General features: G+C 42.7%; 1 protein-coding gene across 2 annotated transcripts in view; it reads right to left on the bottom strand.

Moving 5' to 3' along the window:
- Nucleotides 1–23,093, bottom strand: part of wwc3.L (WWC family member 3 L homeolog) — a 133,771-nt gene that overhangs the window by 46,613 nt on the left and 64,065 nt on the right. For both annotated transcript variants that reach the window (XM_041582087.1, XM_041582088.1), the window contains exon 6: nucleotides 8,648–8,777. In XM_041582087.1, the coding sequence (XP_041438021.1) occupies nucleotides 8,648–8,777 (130 nt within the window). The remainder of the gene's footprint in view (nucleotides 1–8,647; nucleotides 8,778–23,093) is intronic.

Here is a 23,093-nt window from a genome sequence, read left to right as displayed (position 1 = left end):
CAAATGTTCAAGAAGGACATGTTGTCTTGTTGAAAGACCCTCAAGCTAAACGCAATGAATGGCCAATGGGTCTTATTGTAAAAGCCATTCCCAGTGGTGATGGGAAAGTTCGCAAAGTGGAGGTTAAAGTCATTAACCACGGAGTTGCTAAAGTATATCTCCGACCTGTTTCAGATTTGATTGTCCTTTTTCATAGTAAAAAGTTATCGGATTGAATTTACAGTAATTCTTAGGTATATTATAGTGGCATATATTTACGCCAGGCGGGGAGTGTGCTGTCCATCACAGGACTATTGTGTTAAGACATCTAGTGGTCATTTGCGTAACTGCAGTTTAGCTCCTCTCATAAGGAACCATGAAGTGTCTTACACTTGTTAATAAAGTTTGTTAATAAAGTTTCACCCTCAGGCTGCAGGAGCCATCTTACCTCTCAGGAGTGTTCTAGGAAGTTCATCTGTCTTCCCTCCATACATATATGCTTGTAAGTCTGCATATTATTTGTTAGATTTATTGTGCATTGCATCACTGTATGTTCAATGTCAGTATTAGCTGTTCTTTCTCTGAAATGTGTTTATAAATGCCACATGCAATTGCATATTGTAATTTCAGTCTATTTGATTGTATTGCAGTTTTACAAAATAAACAACTCCACATGGAAGTATATTCAGTTTTACCTAAAGAACACAACCTCCTTCTGTCGAGTTATGTTCGCTAGCTGTCAGCTAATCGTTAGTAGGACAGCATAATCTACCTGCCGTGCCCCTCTGCTAGCCAGAACATCTCGCCTTGTACCCCTCGTTAAGTCCAGGTGGCACCCAAGTAAGCTGAGGGCTCCTCTTGAAGCCCAACGGTGGTCACACTACTGGTGAAGCCGAGCCGAGACCAGGGTACTTGGCACCTGTTCTGGTATTGGGTGCCGGCCGTGACAATCCTCTTTTGGTGTAATGTGTAAGGAGGGGACAGATGTGGCAAGAAAGGAAACTTCAGGTAGGAATCTGAGAAAGAAACTTATGTGGTTTGAAGTAAAAATAAGAGTGTTTAATGGACAGAATAAAAAATTTAAAAAAAACTCAGAAAATAAAAGTCTGAATTAATTCTGAGCAAACATGGGGGAGGGGAACAGGATGGACACACATGAGTGTGTAAAAATCGAATTACAGAATGTGCATTAAAGTCACTGTATGGTTGTCACGGCCGGCACCCGATACCAGAACAAATGCCAAGCACCCTGGTCTCGGCTCGGCTTCACCAGTAGTGTGACCACCGTTGGGCTTCGGGAGGAGCCCTCAGCTTACTTGGGTGCCACCTGGACTTAACGAGGGGTGCAAGGCGAGATGTTCTGGCTGGCAAAGGGGCACGGCTGTTTAGCAGAGTCTTTAGGCCGAAGGTCACGGTACAAAAGGTCAAGGCAAGCGGATGGTCAGACAGGCTGGATCGAGGCAGGCGGATAACAGAATCGTCAGGAAGGCAAAGGGTCAAAACCAGGTGATCAATCAGATGGGTTGAGGCAGAATCGGAGTCAAATAACAGGCAGAAGTCAAACCGGAACGTCAAACAGGAGGATTAAGCAGAGTCAAGTTCGGTTTCAGGCAAGGGTCAGGTTTCAGAGATCAGAATAGTCAAACAGGCAGGCAAAGGGTCAAAACAGATAATCAGGAACAGATTCACACAGAATAGCAACAGCTAAAGCACCAGGAACAAATCCTATCACGGGCAATGCTAACTATGGGAATGCCCCTTTAATACTTTTGAATTTGGCGCCTCTCGCGCTGACGTCATTACGTCAGCGCGCATGCGCCTTTAAATCAGAAGTGCGCATGCGCGCGCGCACAGGAGCCGGCACAGGAAGAACGGAGCGGCGTGACGGGCGTCCCCGTCGAGGGGGCGGCAGGCATCCCTGCCGTCCCCCCACTAGACCACCAGGAGAAGGTATTTTTATTACATTACCCCCCTCTCTAGGGGGGGCCACTGGACCCCCAGGTTTACCAGGAAATTTGGAGTGGAATTGCTTCCTGAGGCGGTCAGCCTTGATGTCTTCAACTGAGACCCAAGAGTTCTCCTCAGGACCAAAGCCCTTCCACCTAGTAAGGTATTGTAGCTTACCTCGCACAAGGCGGGAGTCGAGGAACTCCTGGATCTCATATTCAGGCTGACCTTCAACCAACACTGGGGGAGGAACAGACAAGTGACGAACATTAGTGGCAGGCTTTAAGAGAGAAACATGGAAGGAGTTAGAAATTTTAAAATTAGCGGGTAATTGAAGACGTACAGAGGATGGATTGATTATAGCAATGATGGGGTATGGACCAATGAACCTGGGACCCAATTTGGGAGAGGGGACCTTCAGCTTGATGTTCTTTGTAGACAACCATACCAAGTCCCCCACCTTGTACTTGGGTGCTTCCCTACGGAATTTATCAGCAGCTTTTTTCTGAGCTAGGGAAGCTGCGGACAAAGAGTTGTGTACCCGAGACCAAATTTCAGAAAATTTAACGACAGAGGAATTCGCAGAAGGTACAGGGGAATTAGAGCCAGAAAAAGAAAATGCTTTGGGATGTAACCCGTAGACAATAAAGAAGGGAGACTCTCCAGAGGAGGAATGGGTAGCATTATTGTATGCAAATTCTGCCCAGGGTAACAGTTCGGACCATGTAGACTGATTATCAGACACATAGCATCTAAGGTATTGTTCAAGGGACTGGTTTACCCTTTCAGTTTGACCATTCGTTTGGGGGTGATATGCAGTGGAAAAGGATAACTCAATCCCTACTAAAGAACAGAAAGCACGCCAAAACTTCGAGACGAACTGGACCCCCCTGTCAGAAACAATATTCTCAGGAAAACCATGTAACTTAAAAATGTGAGTAATGAATAGATCGGCCAAGGTTTTAGCAGAAGGGAGGTGTGGAAGGGGAATAAAATGGCCCATTTTACTGAACCTATCCACCACCACCCAAATCACAGTCTTCCCTTGGGAAGGGGGCAAATCTACAATGAAGTCCATCGAAAGATGGGACCAAGGTTTCTCAGGAATTGGCAATGGATTTAACAGACCTTGAGATAACTGACGAGAAGATTTAGATCTTTGACAGACTGGACAGGAGTTGACAAAAATTTTGTGTCCCGTTTGAAAGAAGGCCACCAAACATGACGGGACAGTAGAGAAACAGTCTTAGTAACTCCTGAGTGCCCCGCCATTTTAGAATCATGAACCTCCTTCAAAACTTGCTCCCTAAGCTCCTCAGGAACAAACCATCTCCCAGGGGGAGTATCGGTAGGAGCAGATGTTTGTAAGGGAAGTAATAGGGAGGAAAGATCGGATTCTAAAGTGGCTAAAATTAATTCTTTGGGGATGATGGGAGTACACTCACTAGAGTCGGAGGGGAAAGATTCAAAACTCCTAGAGAGTGCATCCGCCTTGGTATTTTTGGAACCAGGCCTGAAAGTTAAAACAAAATTAAACCTTGAGAAGAATAAGGCCCACCTGGCTTGCCTAGAATTTAGGCGATTAGCGGATTCAATATAAAGTAAATTCTTATGATCAGTATAGACCGTCACCACATGTTTTGCACCCTCTAGGAGATGCCACCATTCCTCAAAGGCCAATTTGACAGCCAACAATTCCCTGTTCCCTATGTCGTAATTTACCTCTACAGGTAAAAACTTCTTAGAGAAAAAGGCACAGGGATGCAATTTGTTGGAAATCGGATGCCTTTGGGAAAGGACTGCCCCCGCTCCCACCTCAGAAACATCAACCTCTACAATGAAAGGAAGAGCGGGATCAGGGTGTTGAAGAATAGGGGCAGAACAGAACTCTCTTTTGAGGGTTTCAAAGGCGTGTAAGGCTTCAGGAGGCCAAATACTGGGATCAGCGCCCTTCTTGGTTAAACTTGTGATGGGGGCTACAATAAGAGAAAAATTCTTAATAAATTGACGATAGTAATTGGCAAAACCAAGAAATCTTTGAACAGCACGTAACGAAAGGGGTTGGGCCCAATCCAGGACAGCTCTCACCTTGCCTGGATCCATTTCTAGACCCTTGTTGGAAATAATAAACCCCAAAAACTGAACAGAAGAAAACTCAAAGGTACATTTCTCTAGTTTTGCATAAAGATTATTCTCCCTTAGCCTACGTAAGACTTCGCAAACATGATTACGATGTTCGTTTAGATTGGAAGAAAAAATAAGAATATCGTCAAGGTAGACCACTACGAATACCCCCAGCAGATCTCGAAAGATGTCATTGACAAATTCTTGAAAAACTGCGGGGGCGTTACAGAGCCCAAAGGGCATTACTAAGTATTCGTAGTGGCCATCCCTGGTGTTAAATGCTGTTTTCCACTCATCCCCCTCTCTAATACGAATGAGATTGTAAGCACCTCTAAGATCAAGCTTGGTATAGACTTGGGCACCTTTAACCTGGTCAAATAGCTCAGAAATTAGAGGAAGGGGGTAGCGGTTCTTAATGGTGATTTTATTTAAACCCCTGTAATCTATACAAGGGCGAAGACCACCGTCTTTCTTACCCACAAAGGAAAACCCAGCACCGGCAGGAGAATTAGAGGGTCGGATGAAACCTCTCTCAAGGTTTTCTTCAATATAGTCCCTCATTGCTTGGGCTTCAGGTAAAGAAAGAGGATACGTACGACCACGAGGAGGAGTGGAACCTGGAACTAGGTCAATGGGACAATCATACTGTCTATGTGGGGGTAAGGTTTCAGCAGCCCTTTTGGAAAAAACATCGGCATATGCCGAATAGGCTGCAGGTAAACCCTCAATTGAGGTAGTTGCTATTGTTGGAGGAATACATACGCCCCCGCAATCTGAACCCCACTGAGAAATTTCCCCCGTAACCCAATCAATATGAGGATTATGAACCTGGAGAAAGGGTAACCCCAAGATAAGAGGAGAAGAGGCACCTTCAATAAGAAAAAGGGCTATCTCCTCACTGTGAAAATCGTTAATACACAATGATAAGAAGGCAGTTTTTTTGTTAATTACACCTGACCCTAGGGGTCTTTTCTCCACCGCTAAAATTCTCATGGGGGTACACAGAGGGACCAGAGGAATACCATGTTTGGCTGCGAAAGCAGTATCCAAAAAATTACCCTCCGCCCCAGAGTCCACAAAAGCGGACAAATTAACAGAACCCGTAGGCCAAGACAATTTAACTGGTAATAAAACCTTGCAGGCAGATTGGGGAGAGGAAACGCCTGCACCCAAATGGAGCTCCCCTTCTCCATTTAGGCTTGGGCGTTTCCCGGCCTCTTAGTACACTGATTAAGGAAATGACCCTTTTCCCCACAGTAAATACATAAACCTAGGGAACGCCTGCGTGCCTTTTCCTCAGGAGATAAGTGGGATAGGCCTAACTGCATAGGCTCATCCTGAGGTAAAGACACAGAAGGGTTAGATACCTTAACATTAGTGACACCAGAATAAGAAGAAGAAGTCCCCCTTTCACCTCTTCTCTCTCTCTCTCTGTCTCCTATCTATCTGGATGGCGAAAGACATGAGGTCATCCAGATTGGAAGATAGGGGGAAATTTACCAGACTGTCTTTGACAGGATCTGACAGCCCTATACGGAACTGACTACGTAGAGCCATATCGTTCCACCCGGTCTCTACTGCCCACCGGCGGAACTCAGTGCAGTACACCTCCGCATCCCGTTTCCCCTGGCGCAACTTACGAATCGCGGTATCGGCCGAAGAGGCACGATCCGGGTCATCGTAGAGTATGGCCATGGTCTCAAAGAAAGTATCTAATGAGAAACGGGCTGGATCAGAGGCGGGCAGTCTAAGAGCCCAAATTTGGGGATCACCCTGTAATAGAGTCATGACGAACCTTACTTTCTCCTCACCTGTTGGAAAGGAGTGAGGGAAGAAACCAAGGTATAATTTACATGCCTCTTTAAAGACAAAAAATTTTGCTCTATCCCCACTGAACTTATCAGGGAATGCAATTTTGGGTTCCTGGGGTCTAGCAGAATCACCCCAAACAGCAGAAGAACCCTCAGGGGAAGAGACAACTGGTCTGATTGGCTGCTGCGAAGTTTCAAGCTTGCGGGTCAGATTGTGAAACCCCTGAAGCAAATAGTTTTGCTTCTGCTCATGGTCCTCCATGCGCTGTAGCAGGGCAGTAAGGAGCACTTCAATGGTAGTTGGAGGAGGTGAAACGGAAGCAGCAGCAGAAGCACCGTCTAGACTTTCGTCCTCCATGGCCCGTGATAATGTCACGGCCGGCACCCGATACCAGAACAAATGCCAAGCACCCTGGTCTCGGCTCGGCTTCACCAGTAGTGTGACCACCGTTGGGCTTCGGGAGGAGCCCTCAGCTTACTTGGGTGCCACCTGGACTTAACGAGGGGTGCAAGGCGAGATGTTCTGGCTGGCAAAGGGGCACGGCTGTTTAGCAGAGTCTTTAGGCCGAAGGTCACGGTACAAAAGGTCAAGGCAAGCGGATGGTCAGACAGGCTGGATCGAGGCAGGCGGATAACAGAATCGTCAGGAAGGCAAAGGGTCAAAACCAGGTGATCAATCAGATGGGTTGAGGCAGAATCGGAGTCAAATAACAGGCAGAGGTCAAACCGGAACGTCAAACAGGAGGATTAAGCAGAGTCAAGGTCGGTTTCAGGCAAGGGTCAGGTTCCAGAGATCAGAATAGTCAAACAGGCAGGCAAAGGGTCAAAACAGATAATCAGGAACAGATTCACACGGAATAGCAACAGCTAAAGCACCAGGAACAAATCCTATCACGGGCAATGCTAACTATGGGAATGCCCCTTTAATACTTTTGAATTTGGCGCCTCTCGCGCTGACGTCATTACGTCAGCGCGCATGCGCCTTTAAATCAGAAGTGCGCATGCGCGCGCGCGCGCACAGGAGCCGGCACAGGAAGAATGGAGCGGCGCGACGGGCGTCCCCGTCGAGGGGGCGGCAGGCGTCCCTGCCGTCCCCCCACTAGACCACCAGGAGAAGGTATTTTTATTACAATGGTATTTTGTAGTTGCATTGTTTACAACCAAAATTATAGATGTAAAAAATAAAATATTTGCCAGAAAAAGGAAAGCTTTGACACATTAAGTGGTTCATTGGTAAATTCCTTTAGGCTCAAATAAAAGCACATATGGGTAGCTTCCAATAAACTAGTAGATATTTAACTAATGCCTTGCTTTCAAAACCACGTCAAAACTTTTGGTGCAATATTTTGCTATTTTCAGCAGGCAATTTAGTGTATTTCAGGTGATTTACTATAAAAATTACTAAAAAAATACAATTCAACCCATTCACCATGTTTCTGATATATTCTTTAAGAGCTTATGTTCCTGTTCAAAGCTATTATCGATCACTTTGGGGCCGATTCATCAAGGGTCGAATATCGAGGGTTAATTAACCCTCGATATTCGACTAGGAACTAAAATCCTTCGACTTCGAATATCGAAGTCGAAGGATTTAGCGCAAATGCTACGATCGAACGATCGAAGGATTATTCCTTCGATCGAACGATTAAATCCTTTGAATCGAACGATTCGAAAGATTTAAATCCAACGATCGAAGGAATATCCTTCGATCAAAAAAACTTAGGCAAGCCTATGGGGACCTTCCCCATAGGCTAACATTGACTTCGGTAGCTTTTAGCTGCCGAAGTAGGGGGTCGAAGTTTTTTTTAAAGAGGCAGTACTTCGACTATCGAATGGTCGAATAGTAGAACGATTTTTAGTACGAATCCTTCGATTCGAAGTCGTAGTCGAAGGTCGAAGTAGCCCATTCGATGGTCGAAGTAGCCCAAAAAACACTTCGAAATTCGAAGTTTTTTTACTTCGAATCCTTCACTCGAGCTTGATGAATCGGCCCCTTTATGTCAGACATTGCTCCTGTGCTTCCCAATATTTTTTGGTGTGTAACTTACTTTTATATTTATAATTGCGAGTAGTACTCAACCAGTGCAGTTGATTTTTGTTATTAATGGAATAATATGCTGCAACTGACTGCACTCAAAGCCTCACATTGGGAATGATCACAATCGAGTATAATTATCTAAATTCAAATTTGTGAATTTTTGAGGTTTTTTTTATTGAATCATTAAACTTAAATTAGACCTTTTTTTTATTAAAAACCTTGAATCTTGAAAACTGGTTAGATTAAAAAAGTGAAAAGTAAACTTGAACACAGTAAAATCGCATGCTACTCATCATTTCCAAGGAGTCTTCCAACTTTCAAAACAATTAGATAAACTCTAAAAAAATACATTTGTCTAGGACAATTCCCATTGACTTCTACATGAACTGTTTTCAGATGCCAAATGTTTCCATTAATTTCCATTAATTTTTCATGCTTAATAAATATCAAACACATAACACGAATTTGAGTTATTAAGTTTAAGCAAAAATAAACTTGAATCTCATTGATAAATCTACTCCAATCAGTTAGCCAAGTTTCACTTTAGATGGGCTCACAATATTGTTTTATGCACAATACTGTTGTATTATCCTAACGAAGTGAATTAGTTGCCACCCCCCCCCCGTCCGGAAACATTGATTTTTGTGGCTTTTACTGGCAGAATAAATGGTGTAAGTTCCCCTGCCAAACAGCAAGCGTGTGCACTCATTGCCAATATTATTTGTTCTGCATTTTCAATGGTTTGTACCTGCATAAGATCACGCCTTTCCTTTTCTCCCATACAAATTGCTTGACGTAATGTTCTCAGTTCACTCATTATTGCTTGTGCTTCATCAAGCTTATAGTTGGTGTGAGCACTGGACATTTTGCGGTCAATCCTGTTAAAACAAAAGCATAGATCTCTTAGCTGTTTCAAAAAGAGCAGGGGTTGCATAAATAATACATTGTATTGATGCTATAATTGCTTCTTTTGTAGAAATTCAGTTTCTTTTTTTCCTGCTTAAAATGTAATTCCCGGGTAGAAGATCACCATACTGCTAAACAACTGTCCAGTGAACTATGATGCCAGGTAATATGAATCTATATCAGCCTTGTATCTATTATTTTATACTGAATATTTACTCTATAGAGTCAGTCCCGAAGCTCAGGACAGCAGCCCAGATCAGAGAATCAGCAGAAAAAAAGATGGGAAACTACAGGTGCTGCTAAAGAGCTGGAAAAACATTCTTTGGACAGATGAAATTAAGATCAACCTCGACCAGAATGATGGCAAGAAAAAGTATGGAGAAGGCATGGAACAGCTCATGATCCAAAGCATACCACCTCTCTATAGGGATGTCGCGGACTGTTCGCCGGCGAACTTGTTCGCGCGAACATCGGCTGTTCGCGCTCGCCGAATGTTCGCGAACGTCGCGCGACGTTCGCCATTTTGGGTTCGCCTTACCTGGCGCTTTTTTTTGACCTCTCACCCCAGACCAGCAGATACATGGCAGCCAATCAGGAAGCTCTCCCTCCTGGACCACCCCCACACCCCTGGACCACTCCCCTTCCATATATAAACTGAAGCCCTGCAGCGTTTTTTCATTCTGCCTGTGTGTGCTTGCAAGAGCTAGTGTAGGGAGAGAGCTGTTACTGATTTCACTGATTTCTTTGAGGGACAGTTGATAGTAAGTTTGCTGGCTAGTAATCTACTTGATACTGCTCTGTATTGGAGGGATAGAAGTCTGCAGGGATTTGAGGGACATTTTAGGGTAGCTTTGCTGGCTAGTAATCTACCTCTACTGCAGTGCTCTGTATGTAGCTGCCTGCTGTGGGCACTGATCTCTTCTGATCTCATCTGCTGACTGCTGTAATAACCCAATAGTCCTTGTAAGGACTGCTTTTATTTTCTTTTTGTTTTTACTTTGCTAGTTGCTAGTATAAGCCAGTGCTATTAGTCTAGCAGTGTTGGGGAGTGGGACTGGTGTGCTACTGTGCTGCTCCTAGTAGTTCAGCAGCACCAACCCGAGAAAAATATTTTTTTTAATATACATATATTTTTTTTTTCTTTTACTTATCTTACTGTTCTTTAACGTGTACAGTGCTGTTGCTGTTCTTCATAGTAGTGCACCAATAGTAGTGCACTTGCAGGCATTATTTGCTCAGTGTGTTCTTCATTTTCAAACAACAACCATCTAGCTGTGTGAGCTTGTTCACATTCTGTCTAAATATCAATAATAATACCGTCTCTAGAAACACCACCCGAGTGACGTTTTTCAGGCAGCAATCATATATATCGTATCCACTGCTGTAGTAGTGTATACGTTAACCTTGTAGGCATTATTTTGCTCAGTGTGTTCTTCATTTTCAAACAACAACCATCTAGCTGTGTGAGCTTGTTCACATTCTGTCTAAATATCAATAATAATACCGTCTCTAGAAACACCACCCGAGTGACGTTTTTCAGGCAGCAATCATATATATCGTATCCACTGCTGTAGTAGTGTATACGTTAACCTTGTAGGCATTATTTGCTCAGTGTGTTCTTCATTTTCAAACAACAACCATCTAGCTGTGTGAGCTTGTTCACATTCTGTCTAAATATCAATAATAATACCGTCTCTAGAAACACCACCCGAGTGACGTTTTTCAGGCAGCAATCATATATATCGTATCCACTGCTGTAGTAGTGTATACGTTAACCTTGTAGGCATTATTTGCTCAGTGTGTTCTTCATTTTCAAACAACAACCATCTAGCTGTGTGAGCTTGTTCACATTCTGTCTAAATATCAATAATAATACCGTCTCTAGAAACACCACTCGAGTGACGTTTTTCAGGCAGCAATCATATATATCGTATCCACTGCTGTAGTAGTGTATACGTTAACCTTGTAGGCATTATTTGCTCAGTGTGTTCTTCATTTTCAAACAACAACCATCTAGCTGTGTGAGCTTGTTCACATTCTGTCTAAATATCAATAATAATACCGTCTCTAGAAACACCACCCGAGTGACGTTTTTCAGGCAGCAATCATATATATCGTATCCACTGCTGTAGTAGTGTATACGTTAACCTTGTAGGCATTATTTGCTCAGTGTGTTCTTCATTTTCAAACAACAACCATCTAGCTGTGTGAGCTTGTTCACATTCTGTCTAAATATCAATAATAATACCGTCTCTAGAAACACCACCCGAGTGACGTTTTTCAGGCAGCAATCATATATATCGTATCCACTGCTGTAGTAGTGTATACGTTAACCTTGTAGGCATTATTTGCTCAGTGTGTTCTTCATTTTCAAACAACAACCATCTAGCTGTGTGAGCTTGTTCACATTCTGTCTAAATATCAATAATAATACCGTCTCTAGAAACACCACCCGAGTGACGTTTTTCAGGCAGCAATCATATATATCGTATCCACTGCTGTAGTAGTGTATACGTTAACCTTGTAGGCATTATTTGCTCAGTGTGTTCTTCATTTTCAAACAACAACCATCTAGCTGTGTGAGCTTGTTCACATTCTGTCTAAATATCAATAATAATACCGTCTCTAGAAACACCACCCGAGTGACGTTTTTCAGGCAGCAATCATATATATCGTATCCACTGCTGTAGTAGTGTATACGTTAACCTTGTAGGCATTATTTGCTCAGTGTGTTCTTCATTTTCAAACAACAACCATCTAGCTGTGTGAGCTTGTTCACATTCTGTCTAAATATCAATAATAATACCGTCTCTAGAAACACCACCCGAGTGACGTTTTTCAGGCAGCAATCATATATATCGTATCCACTGCTGTAGTAGTGTATACGTTAACCTTGTAGGCATTATTTGCTCAGTGTGTTCTTCATTTTCAAACAACAACCATCTAGCTGTGTGAGCTTGTTCACATTCTGTCTAAATATCAATAATAATACCGTCTCTAGAAACACCACCCGAGTGACGTTTTTCAGGCAGCAATAATATATTCCGTATCCACTGCTGTAGCAGTGTATACGTTGACCTTGTAGGCCTTGTTTGCCCAGTGTGTTCTTCTTCTTCATTTTCAAACCACTGCCACTTAGCTGTGTGAGCTTTTTCACATTCTGTCTAAATATCAATAATAATACCGTCTCTAGAAAACACCACCCGAGTGACGTTTTTCAGGCAGCAATCATATATATCGTATCCACTGCTGTAGTAGTGTATACGTTAACCTTGTAGGCATTATTTGCTCAGTGTGTTCTTCATTTTCAAACAACAACCATCTAGCTGTGTGAGCTTGTTCACATTCTGTCTAAATATCAATAATAATACCGTCTCTAGAAACACCACCCGAGTGACGTTTTTCAGGCAGCAATCATATATATCGTATCCACTGCTGTAGTAGTGTATACGTTAACCTTGTAGGCATTATTTGCTCAGTGTGTTCTTCATTTTCAAACAACAACCATCTAGCTGTGTGAGCTTGTTCACATTCTGTCTAAATATCAATAATAATACCGTCTCTAGAAACACCACCCGAGTGACGTTTTTCAGGCAGCAATAATATATTCCGTATCCACTGCTGTAGTAGCGTATACGTTAACCTTGTAGGCATTATTTGCTCAGTGTGTTCTTCATTTTCAAACAACAACCATCTAGCTGTGTGAGCTTGTTCACATTCTGTCTAAATATCAATAATAATACCGTCTCTAGAAACACCACCCGAGTGACGTTTTTCAGGCAGCAATCATATATATCGTATCCACTGCTGTAGTAGTGTATACGTTAACCTTGTAGGCATTATTTGCTCAGTGTGTCTTCATTTTCAAACAACAACCATCTAGCTGTGTGAGCTTGTTCACATTCTGTCTAAATATCAATAATAATACCGTCTCTAGAAACACCACCCGAGTGACGTTTTTCAGGCAGCAATAATATATTCCGTATCCACTGCTGTATTAGTGTATATGTTGACCTTGTAGGCCTTGTTTGCCCAGTGTGTTCTTCTTCTTCATTTTCAAACCACTGCCACTTAGCTGTGTGAGCTTTTTCACATTCTGTCTAAATATCAATAATAATACCGTCTCTAGAAACACCACCCGAGTGACGTTTTTCAGGCAGCAATCATATATATCGTATCCACTGCTGTAGTAGTGTATACGTTAACCTTGTAGGCATTATTTGCTCAGTGTGTTCTTCATTTTCAAACAACAACCATCTAGCTGTGTGAGCTTGTTCACATTCTGTCTAAATATCAATAATAATACCGTCTCTAGAAACACCACCCGAGTGACGTTTTTCAGGCAGCAATAATATATTCCGTATCCACTGCTGTAGTAGTGTATACGTTGACCTTGTAGGCCTTGTTTGCCCAGTGTGTTCTTCTTCTTCATTTTCAAACCACTGCCACTTAGCTGTGTGAGCTTTTTCACATTCTGTCTAAATATCAATAATAATACCGTCTCTAGAAACACCACCCGAGTGACGTTTTTCAGGCAGCAATAATATATTCCGTATCCACTGCTGTAGTAGTGTATACGTTAACCTTGTAGGCATTATTTGCTCAGTGTGTTCTTCATTTTCAAACAACAACCATCTAGCTGTGTGAGCTTGTTCACATTCTGTCTAAATATCAATAATAATACCGTCTCTAGAAACACCACCCGAGTGACGTTTTTCAGGCAGCAATCATATATATCGTATCCACTGCTGTAGTAGTGTATACGTTGACCTTGTAGGCCTTGTTTGCCCAGTGTGTTCTTCTTCTTCATTTTCAAACAACAACCATCTAGCTGTGTGAGCTTGTTCACATTCTGTCTAAATATCAATAATAATACCGTCTCTAGCAACACCACCCGAGTGACGTTTTTCAGGCAGCAATAATATATTCCGTATCCACTGCTGTAGTAGTGTATACGTTGACCTTGTAGGCCTTGTTTGCCCAGTGTGTTCTTCTTCTTCATTTTCAAACAACTCCCATCTAGCTGTGTGAGCTTGTTCACATTCTGTCTAAATATCAATAATAATACCGTCTCTAGAAACACCACCTGAGTTGTTGTTGTTGTTGTTGTTTTAAAAATAATGCCAGGCAAAGGCAGGCCGCCACGCAGAGGCACAAGGGGCCGTGCTGCTATGCTATCCTGTGGCCCTAGGAAATTGCCCAGTTTTAAAAAGGCAATGACCCTGAACTCCCAAAATGCTGAAGAGGTAGTTGACTGGCTTACACAGCACACCCCATCCTCTACCGTTTCTAACTTTACCACAACATCCTCATCCTCCACTGCTATGGGCACCCCACGTAACACTTCCTCCACCACCGGCGCCCCTTCTTCACTGGAGTCAGAGGAGTTATTTTCACATGAGTTTCTTGAACTGAGTGATGCGCAACCATTATTGGCAGAAGAAGATGAAGGAGATGAGGACGTTACACCAGATTTAATTCTGGCAGAGAACACAACAGAGATGGACATAATGAGTGATGACGAGGAGGTCCCCGCTGCTGCTTCCTTCTGTGAGCTGTTAGAAGAAATTGATGCATCTGAGGAGAATGAGGATGAGGAGATTGATGTTTTATGGGTGCCCAGTAGAAGAGAGGAAGAGGAGGATAGTTCAGATGGAGAGACGGAGAGTCAGAGAGGCAGGAGGAGAATAAGACTTAGAAGAAGCAGGGAGGACAGCTCGCAGGGAACAGTAGGGCAACAACATGTATCGGCACCTGTGGTCAGCCGGCCAACGCACCCGCCATTGCCGCCAACGCCGCCGACTTCTACTGTTACCGCCAGATTGCCAGCCTCAAAAAGGTCAGCAGTGTGGGATTTTTTTAATGTGTGTGCCTCTGACAAAAGCATTGTCATTTGCAATGAGTGCAGTCAGAAACTGAGTCTTGGGAAGCCCAACAGCCACATAGGTACAACTTCTATGCGAAGGCACATGAACGGCAAGCACAAAGCACTTTGGGAGCAACACCTCAAAGGCAACAGGCAAACTAAAAGCCACCCTCCTTCTGGTCCAGCATCTTACTACTCTACCTCTGCTGTCCTTCACCCGTCTGAACCACCCTCCACTCCGCCTTCCACCTTGACCACCAGTTCCCATTCCCAGTCATCTGCCCCCAGCCAAGTTTCTGTGAGGGCCATGTTTGAGCGTAAGAAGCCAATGTCTGCTAGTCACCCCCTTGCCCGGCGTCTGACAGCTGGCTTGTCCGCACTCTTAGCCCGCCAGCTTTTACCATACCAGCTGGTGGACTCTGAGGCCTTCCGCAAATTTGTAGCAATTGGGACACCGCAGTGGAAGGTACCCAGCCGCAATTTTTTTCAAAAAAGGGAATACCACACCTGTACCACCATGTGCAGAGCCAAGTCACCGCATCTCTGTCACTTAGTGTTGGGCCAAAGGTCCATATGACTACTGACGCATGGTCCTCCAAGCATGGTCAGGGCAGGTATGTCACCTACACTGCCCACTGGGTGAACTTGGTAATGGCTGGGAAGCAGGGAATGTGTAGCTCAACAACGACAGTGGAGTTGGTGTCACCGCCACGGATTGCACGCGGTTCTGCCACCACCTCTACTCCTCCTTCGCTCTCTACCTCGTCTTCTTCCTCTTCTTCGTCCTCTGCTGCTGGGTCCTCCTCCTCCACACCTGTGCACCCCCAGCTCCCCCTAGGCTATTCGACGTGCCAGGTACGCCGTTGTCATGCTGTCTTGGGGATGACGTGCCTGGAAAGCAAAAAACCATACCGGATCTGTACTCCTGTCATCTCTGCAGTCACAGGCCGATCGGTGGCTGACCCCACACCAACTGAAGATCGGAAAAGTGGTGTGTGACAATGGAAGCAATCTGTTGGCAGCACTGAGACTGGGCAATTTAACACATGTGCCCTGCATGGCACATGTTCTGAATTTAATAGTACAACGTTTTGTCTCAAAGTACCCAGGATTCCAGGACGTTCTCAGGCAGTCCAGGAAGGTGTCGGCCCATTTTCAGACGGTCCTACACAGCCATGGCACGCCTTGCTGACATTCAGCAGCGGTACAAAATGCCAGTCAGGCGTTTTGATTTGCGACAGCCAGACTCGCTGGAATTCAACGCTCCTCATGTTGGAACGTCTGCTGCAACAACAAAGAGCCGTCAACGAATACCTGTTTGAACTGGGTGGTAGGACTGGATCTGCAGAGCTGGGGATTTTTTACCCCGTTACTGGGTGCTTATGCGCGATGCCTGCAGGCTCATGCGCCCTTTTGAAGAGGTTACAAATATGGTCAGTCGCACCGAAGGCACCATCAGCGACCTAATACCCTTCGCTTTCTTCCTGGAGCGTGCCGTGCGACGAGTGACAGATGAGGCTGTAGACCAGCGTGACGAGGAGCAGGAAGCGCACGATTTCTGGTCGGAATCACCAGAACGAACCCAGGCACCTGCTGCAACGCAGGGAGAGGTGTCAGAAGTGGAGTCAGAGGAGGAAGGTGGCTTTGTGGAGGAGGAGGACCAACAGGAGCAGGCTTCCCAGGGGGCTGGTGGTGACCTTTTGGGGACCCCTGGTCTTGTACGTGGCTGGGGGGAGGAGACCGTGGATGATGCAGTCCTTGATAACGAGGAAGCGGAGATGGATACCTCTGCATCCAACCTTGTGAGAATGGGGTCTTTCATGCTGTCATGCCTGTTGAAGGACCCCCGTATCAAGAGGCTTAAGGAGAAGGACCTGTACTGGGTCGCGACTCTACTAGACCCTCGGTACAAGCATAAAGTGGCAGAAATGTTACCAACATACCACAAGTCTGAAAGGATGCTGCATTTAGAAACCAGCCTGCAAAACATGTTGTACAATGCTTTTAAGGGTGATGTCACTTCAGGAACTCATCAACATTCCAGGGGCAGAGGTGCCAGTAATCCTGCCACGAGCGCACCTGCAAGGACAAAGCACTTTGGCCACTCTGTAACGTCAGACATGCAAATGTTTTTCAGTCCAAGGCAGCGGCAGAACCGTTCGGGATCCACCCTCAAAGAACGCCTCGACCGGCAGGTAGCGGACTACCTGGCATTAACTGCAGATATCGACACTCTGAGGAGCGATGAACCCCTGGACTACTGGGTGCGCAGGCTTGATCTGTGGCCAGAGCTGTCACAATTTGCCATGAACCTCTTGTCTTGCCCCGCCTCAAGTGTCCTCTCAGAAAGGACCTTCAGTGCAGCAGGAGGGATTGTAACTGAGAAGAGAACTCGCCTAGGTCACAAAAGTGTGGATTACCTGACCTTTATTAAAATGAATGAGGGGTGGATCTCGGAGGGTTACTGCACGCCGGAAGACTTGTGCTGAGTTTCTGATTCTGACTCCCCATGCAGCTGTCCTTCTCTGCACGCCTCATGACTCCACATACAGCTGTCCTTTAGCGTCCTCCTCCCTCCACCACCGTTACAAACTAGGGTGCAAACCCTACTGGTTTAATTTGAATCCAGGTAAATCCTGAGTTTTTCTGGCCTCTGTGCTTCAGTGGCTGTGACAAAAAAATTGAATATTTTCAGCATTTATATGGCATATTTTTATGGCCTCTGTGCTTCAGTGGCTGCGACCAAAAAAAACAGAATATTTTCTGCATTTATATGGCATATTTTTTCTGGCCTCTGTGCTTCAGTGGCTGTGACAAAAAAATGAATATTTTCAGCATTTATATGGCATATTTTTTCTGGCCTCTGTGCTTCAGTGGCTGCGACCAAAAAAAACAGAATATTTTCAGCATTTATATGGCATATTTTTTATGGCCTCTGTGCTTCAGTGGCTGTGACAAAAAAATGAATATTTTCAGCATTTATATGGCATATTTTTATGGCCTCTGTGCTTCAGTGGCTGCGACCAAAAAAAAACAGAATATTTTCTGCATTTATATGGCATATTTTTTCTGGCCTCTGTGCTTCAGTGGCTGTGACAAAAAAATTAATATTTTCAGCATTTATATGGCATATTTTTTCTGGCCTCTGTGCTTCAGTGGCTGCGACCAAAAAAAACAGAATATTTTCTGCATTTATATGGCATATTTTTTCTGGCCTCTGTGCTTCAGTGGCTGTGACAAAAAAATGAATATTTTCAGCATTTATATGGCATATTTTTTCTGGCCTCTGTGCTTCAGTGGCTGTGACAAAAAAATGAATATTTTCAGCATTTATATGGCATATTTTTTCTGGCCTCTGTGCTTCAGTGGCTGCGACCAAAAAAAACAGAATATTTTCAGCATTTATATGGCATATTTTTCTGGCCTCTGTGCTTCAGTGGCTGCGACCAAAAAAAACAGAATATTTTCAGCATTTATATGGCATATTTTTATGGCCTCTGTGCTTCAGTGGCTGTGACAAAAAAATGAATATTTTCAGCATTTATATGGCATATTTTTTCTGGCCTCTGTGCTTCAGTGGCTGCGACCAAAAAAAACAGAATATTTTCTGCATTTATATGGCATATTTTTTATGGCCTCTGTGCTTCAGTGGCTGTGACAAAAAAATGAATATTTTCAGCATTTATATGGCATATTTTTTCTGGCCTCTGTGCTTCAGTGGCTGTGACAAAAAAAATGAATATTTTCAGCATTTATATGGCATATTTTTTCTGGCCTCTGTGCTTCAGTGGCTGCGACAAAAAAAACAGAATATTTTCAGCATTTATATGGCATATTTTTTATGGCCTCTGTGCTTCAGTGGCTGCGACCAAAAAAATTGAATATTTTCAGCATTTATATGGCATATTTTTTCTGGCCTCTGTGCTTCAGTGTCTGCGACAAAAAAAATTTATATTGTTAGCATTTATATGGCATATTTTTCCTGGCCTCTGTGCTGCAGTGGCTGCGACCAAAAAAAATTAATATTGTTTGCATTTATATGGCATATTTTTTCTGGCCTCTGTGCTGCAGTGGCTGCAACAAAAAAAAATTAATATTGTTTGCATTTATATGGCATATTTTTTCTGGCCTCTGTGCTGCAGTGGCTGCGACAAAAAAAAATTAATATTTTCAGCATTTATATGGCATATTGTTTCTGGACTTCTGGTTCAGTGGCTGCGACAAAAAAAACATAATTTTTCAGGAAAGTACACATGCCTAATTTTTCAGGGTTCTGCAACAGTGGCAAAATCGCATCTTTTATGGTCACCGCAGGTGATCAATAAAGTAGACCAAAACTGGGCCCACACTGCAGAATCAGTGTTTTTTGGTTCACTTCACTGTACATTGAATTACCTCTGCCTGACAGTGCACGTGCGCACAAGCACGGTGACTGCTAAACACACCACTACAGAAATATTGCCACCAACAGGACGAACATCCTGGAGGTGACAAGCAACTAGTAATTAAAAACTATTATTTGCTCACTTGACGGTATCATTCATTAAAGCTCTTTGCGTCTTTTTGCGTTGCAGTAAGCACCGCGTTTCGTCTTTGCGTGTGAACAGGCTGTAACTTTTACACGACTTGATTGGCATGTAGACGCCGGACGTTTTAAAGCATTTTATTACACAGGTTTAGAAATGTAGTGTGATTTCTGCCCTTTACAGCACAAAACGCAGCGCTGTGTCAACAATGGATTTTTTAGAAACATTTTTGCCCTTGATCCCCCTCTGGCATGGCACTGTCCAGGTCGTTGCACCCTTTAAACAACTTTAAAATCATTTTTCTGGCCAGAAATGTCTTTTCTAGCTTTTAAAATTCGCCTTCCCATCGAAGTCTATGGGGTTCGCGACGTTCGCGAACCGTTCGCATTTTTGACGCAAGTTCGCGAATATGTTCGCGAACTTTTTTTCCGACGTTCGCTACATCCCTACCTCTCTATAAAACATGGCGGAGGCAGTGTGATGGCTTGGGCGTGCATGGCTACCAGTGGCACTGGGACACTAGTGTTTATCCATGATGTGACACAGGACAGAAGCAGCTGAATAAATTCTGAGGTGTTCAGAGACACTGTCTGCTCAAATCCAGCTAAATGCAGTCAAATTGATTGGGAGGTGTTTCATAATACAGATGGTCAATGACCCAAAACATACAGACAAAGCAACCCAGGAGTTTTTTAAAGCAAAGAAGTGGAATATTATTGAAATATTATTGAATGACCAAGTCAGTCACCTGATTTGAACCCATTTGAGCATGCATTTTATTTGTTGAAGGCTAAACTTCATATAGAAAGGCCCACAAACAAACAGCAACTGAAAGCCACTGCATTAAAGGCCTGGCAGAGCAATAAAAAGGAGGAAACCCAGGATCTGGTGATGTTCATGAGTTCAAGACTTCAGGCTGTCATTGCCAGCAAAGGGTTTTCAACCAAGTATTAGAAATGCACATTTTATTTTCAGTTTTTTAATTCGTACAAATACTTCTGAGCCCCTGAAATTAAGTTTGACGTAGTTGGCCAGCTTAAATATATTGCAATATATGGACAAACAATCCCTGTTTTGTTTAAAGGGTAAGGCATTTTTCAGTAGCAGTATGCACAAAATGTCTCTGTCTTAAATATATTGATAATGGGTTGAGTGCAGAGGACTCTTGTGTGTGTGTATATATATATATATATATATACACATTTTTTGAATTCAGATCCCATATAAGAAGATGCTATGTGCTGTTTCGATGCCTACATGTCTGCATATAGTGTCAGAACAGCTGGAGGGCTGCAGGATGGACAGCCTTGCTTTAGAGTGACAAAGAAGAATGCAGTGTGTGAACGTTTATCACTAGCAAAGGTGTAATCCTCACTGTGCTATTTTTATTGCATCTTGAATAATGACTAGGAGCCTTAGAAGACACCTCCCAAGCCAAGCCATAGATTACCTAGAAGAAGAATGATACTTTTTGTTACAGACCTGGCCTTTTACATCATCAAGCTTGGCACAAGGCCCCGAGCTAACCACAGCCTGCTTCCTGCAAGCTTTCTATCAACAGCAGGTACTGTTGAAAAGCCAGGGCTTTTTTTAAAACATAACCTGTCCCATTAACACTAACAATGCCTTTTTTGTTTTTGCTGTTATCTCGAGGCAATGGCTATTTGCAGAATTTTCTGGTGGTTATGTGCTGCTATATACAATCTATAGTTACTCTACTAGCAGCAGTTAAACAATGCCATGCTGTTCAAGAACTATGCTAAGATTTTCTAAACTAAACTTTGCACCACATGGAAATTCTTTGCATGGCCAAAACTGTACTGTCCACAGCTTCTTACAGTTCTGCGTTCAGAAGGAAGGAATGATCTGTCCCCAGGGGACACTACTTTACAACTTTCAGCATAGGAGAAGTGACACTAAAACGAAATTGTAACAAACTGGTTACCAGCTCTAATAAACAGATTGCACCTTATACCAAATCGAGAGTATGTTAAACATCCCCAGTAAAAGGAAAAATATTAATTTGCTATTATTTCTATAATAAAAATGTTATCTGAGGTCATGATACTTCATAAACCTGAATGCACTTTGCCATAGAAAATATAATCTTTATCCTTATATTGCTATTTATTTTAACCATTGCTGTACCCCAGGGTGCTAATTTATTATATATTCACCACGAAAAACTTTACTTACTTTCTAGAGTAAGTTAGAGTTAGAGTTCAAGTGTAAGGAGAAGATTTATCAAAATGTCAGTTTACATCAGAAAAACTCCCCCACTTTCTATTCATTCCTATGTGATTTTCAGAAGTGCATTTATCAAATAGTGAATTCTAACTTTCACAGTGATGACTACACTTCTAATAATCCCATAGGAATGAATAGAAAGTGAGTGTTTATTGGTGTCAACTCTAATCTCACATTTTGATGAATTTGCCCCGTGTACATGTATATCACCTTAATCTTGTATATTGTGTGCAGTAGGTCCTCTTTTTAGTACATACACAAGGTTTAGGCATGATGCAAAGCTTGCCTTGATGGCAACACAAGATTTGATCTTGGATTCCAAAGAATAAAGGAAACAAAGCTGAACTAGTTTATTTTGCCCTATTAATATAATAGAAGAGGATTTGGAAATATTTCATAGGCAGACAGGTCCCCTTTAAGACAAGTGGGTGTAACATATAAACCCCAAATACATGTGCATTTTGACTTGCCCATGTACACAAATATTTAACATAAAGGCTTTGCAAAAAATTGGCACAACACACGTGGTTCTTCAATTCCTAGCAAAAAATATTATCAATTAATATGATATATAAATACACATAATACACTATTCTGCAACTTTTTTAAAACAGTCACTTTTTGTTCACTCCCCTACAATTACAGAACTGAGTCATCACCCGAGGCAGGCAAATTACATTTTCCACACAGTCCTGCAGAAAAGAAGCAGAGCCAATATTATAAATGAATAGAACTACATAATTCAACCGTCCTTCAACAGCAATTCATTTTTAGTTAAAACTGCACAGCACATCATTTAATTACAGGTATAGGATCAAAAGAATCAATAGTTCCTGAAACTTCTGAACCTTCCCCTAAATTAAAATATATACACAATTACACTGCTGCTTCTACACATTAAAACAATGAAACGCAATCTGAATATTTATACCTATATGCAAAATATTTACTTTCAAAAGACTTTACAGCCAATCAGAAAAAAAGACACCTTCCAACAAACAAAAAACACAGTGCAAAAACTTAGACTATTTACTCTCAAATTTAATGAATACTCCACAACCATATATACAGTTAGGCCCATAAATCTTTGGACAAACAACTTTTTCCTAATTTTGGTTCTGTACAATGAATTTTAAATAAAACAACTCAGTTGCAGTTGAACTGCAGACTTTCAGTGGATTGAACAAAAAGATTGCATAAAAATGTGAGGAACTAATGCCTTTTTTAACACAATCACTTCATTACAGGGGCTCTAAGTAATTGGACAAATTAAAAAACTGAAAATAAAATGTTCATTTCTAATACTTGGTTGAAAACCCTTTGCTGGCAATGACAGCCTGAAATCTTGAACTTAGGAGACAGGTTCTGGGTTTCCACCTTTTTAATGCTCTGCCAGGCTTTTACTGCAGCGGCTTTCAGTTGCTGTTTGTTTGTGAGCCATTCTGTCCAAAGTTTAGTCTTCAACAAGTGAAATGCATGCTCAATAGGGTTCAGATCAAGTGACTAACTTGGCCATTCAAGAATATTACACTTCTTTGTTTTAATAAACTCCAGAGTTTATTTAACTCCTGGGTTCAACTGTGTTTTGGGTCATTGTCCATCTGTATTATGAAACTTCTCCCAATCAGTTTGACTGCATTTAGCTGGAT

This window comes from Xenopus laevis, chromosome 2L, assembly GCF_017654675.1.
Source record: "Xenopus laevis strain J_2021 chromosome 2L, Xenopus_laevis_v10.1, whole genome shotgun sequence".
NCBI lineage: Eukaryota > Metazoa > Chordata > Amphibia > Anura > Pipidae > Xenopus > Xenopus laevis.
The sequence above is the reverse complement of the archived record's forward strand: the minus strand, read 5'-3'. Positions and strand labels throughout refer to the sequence as shown.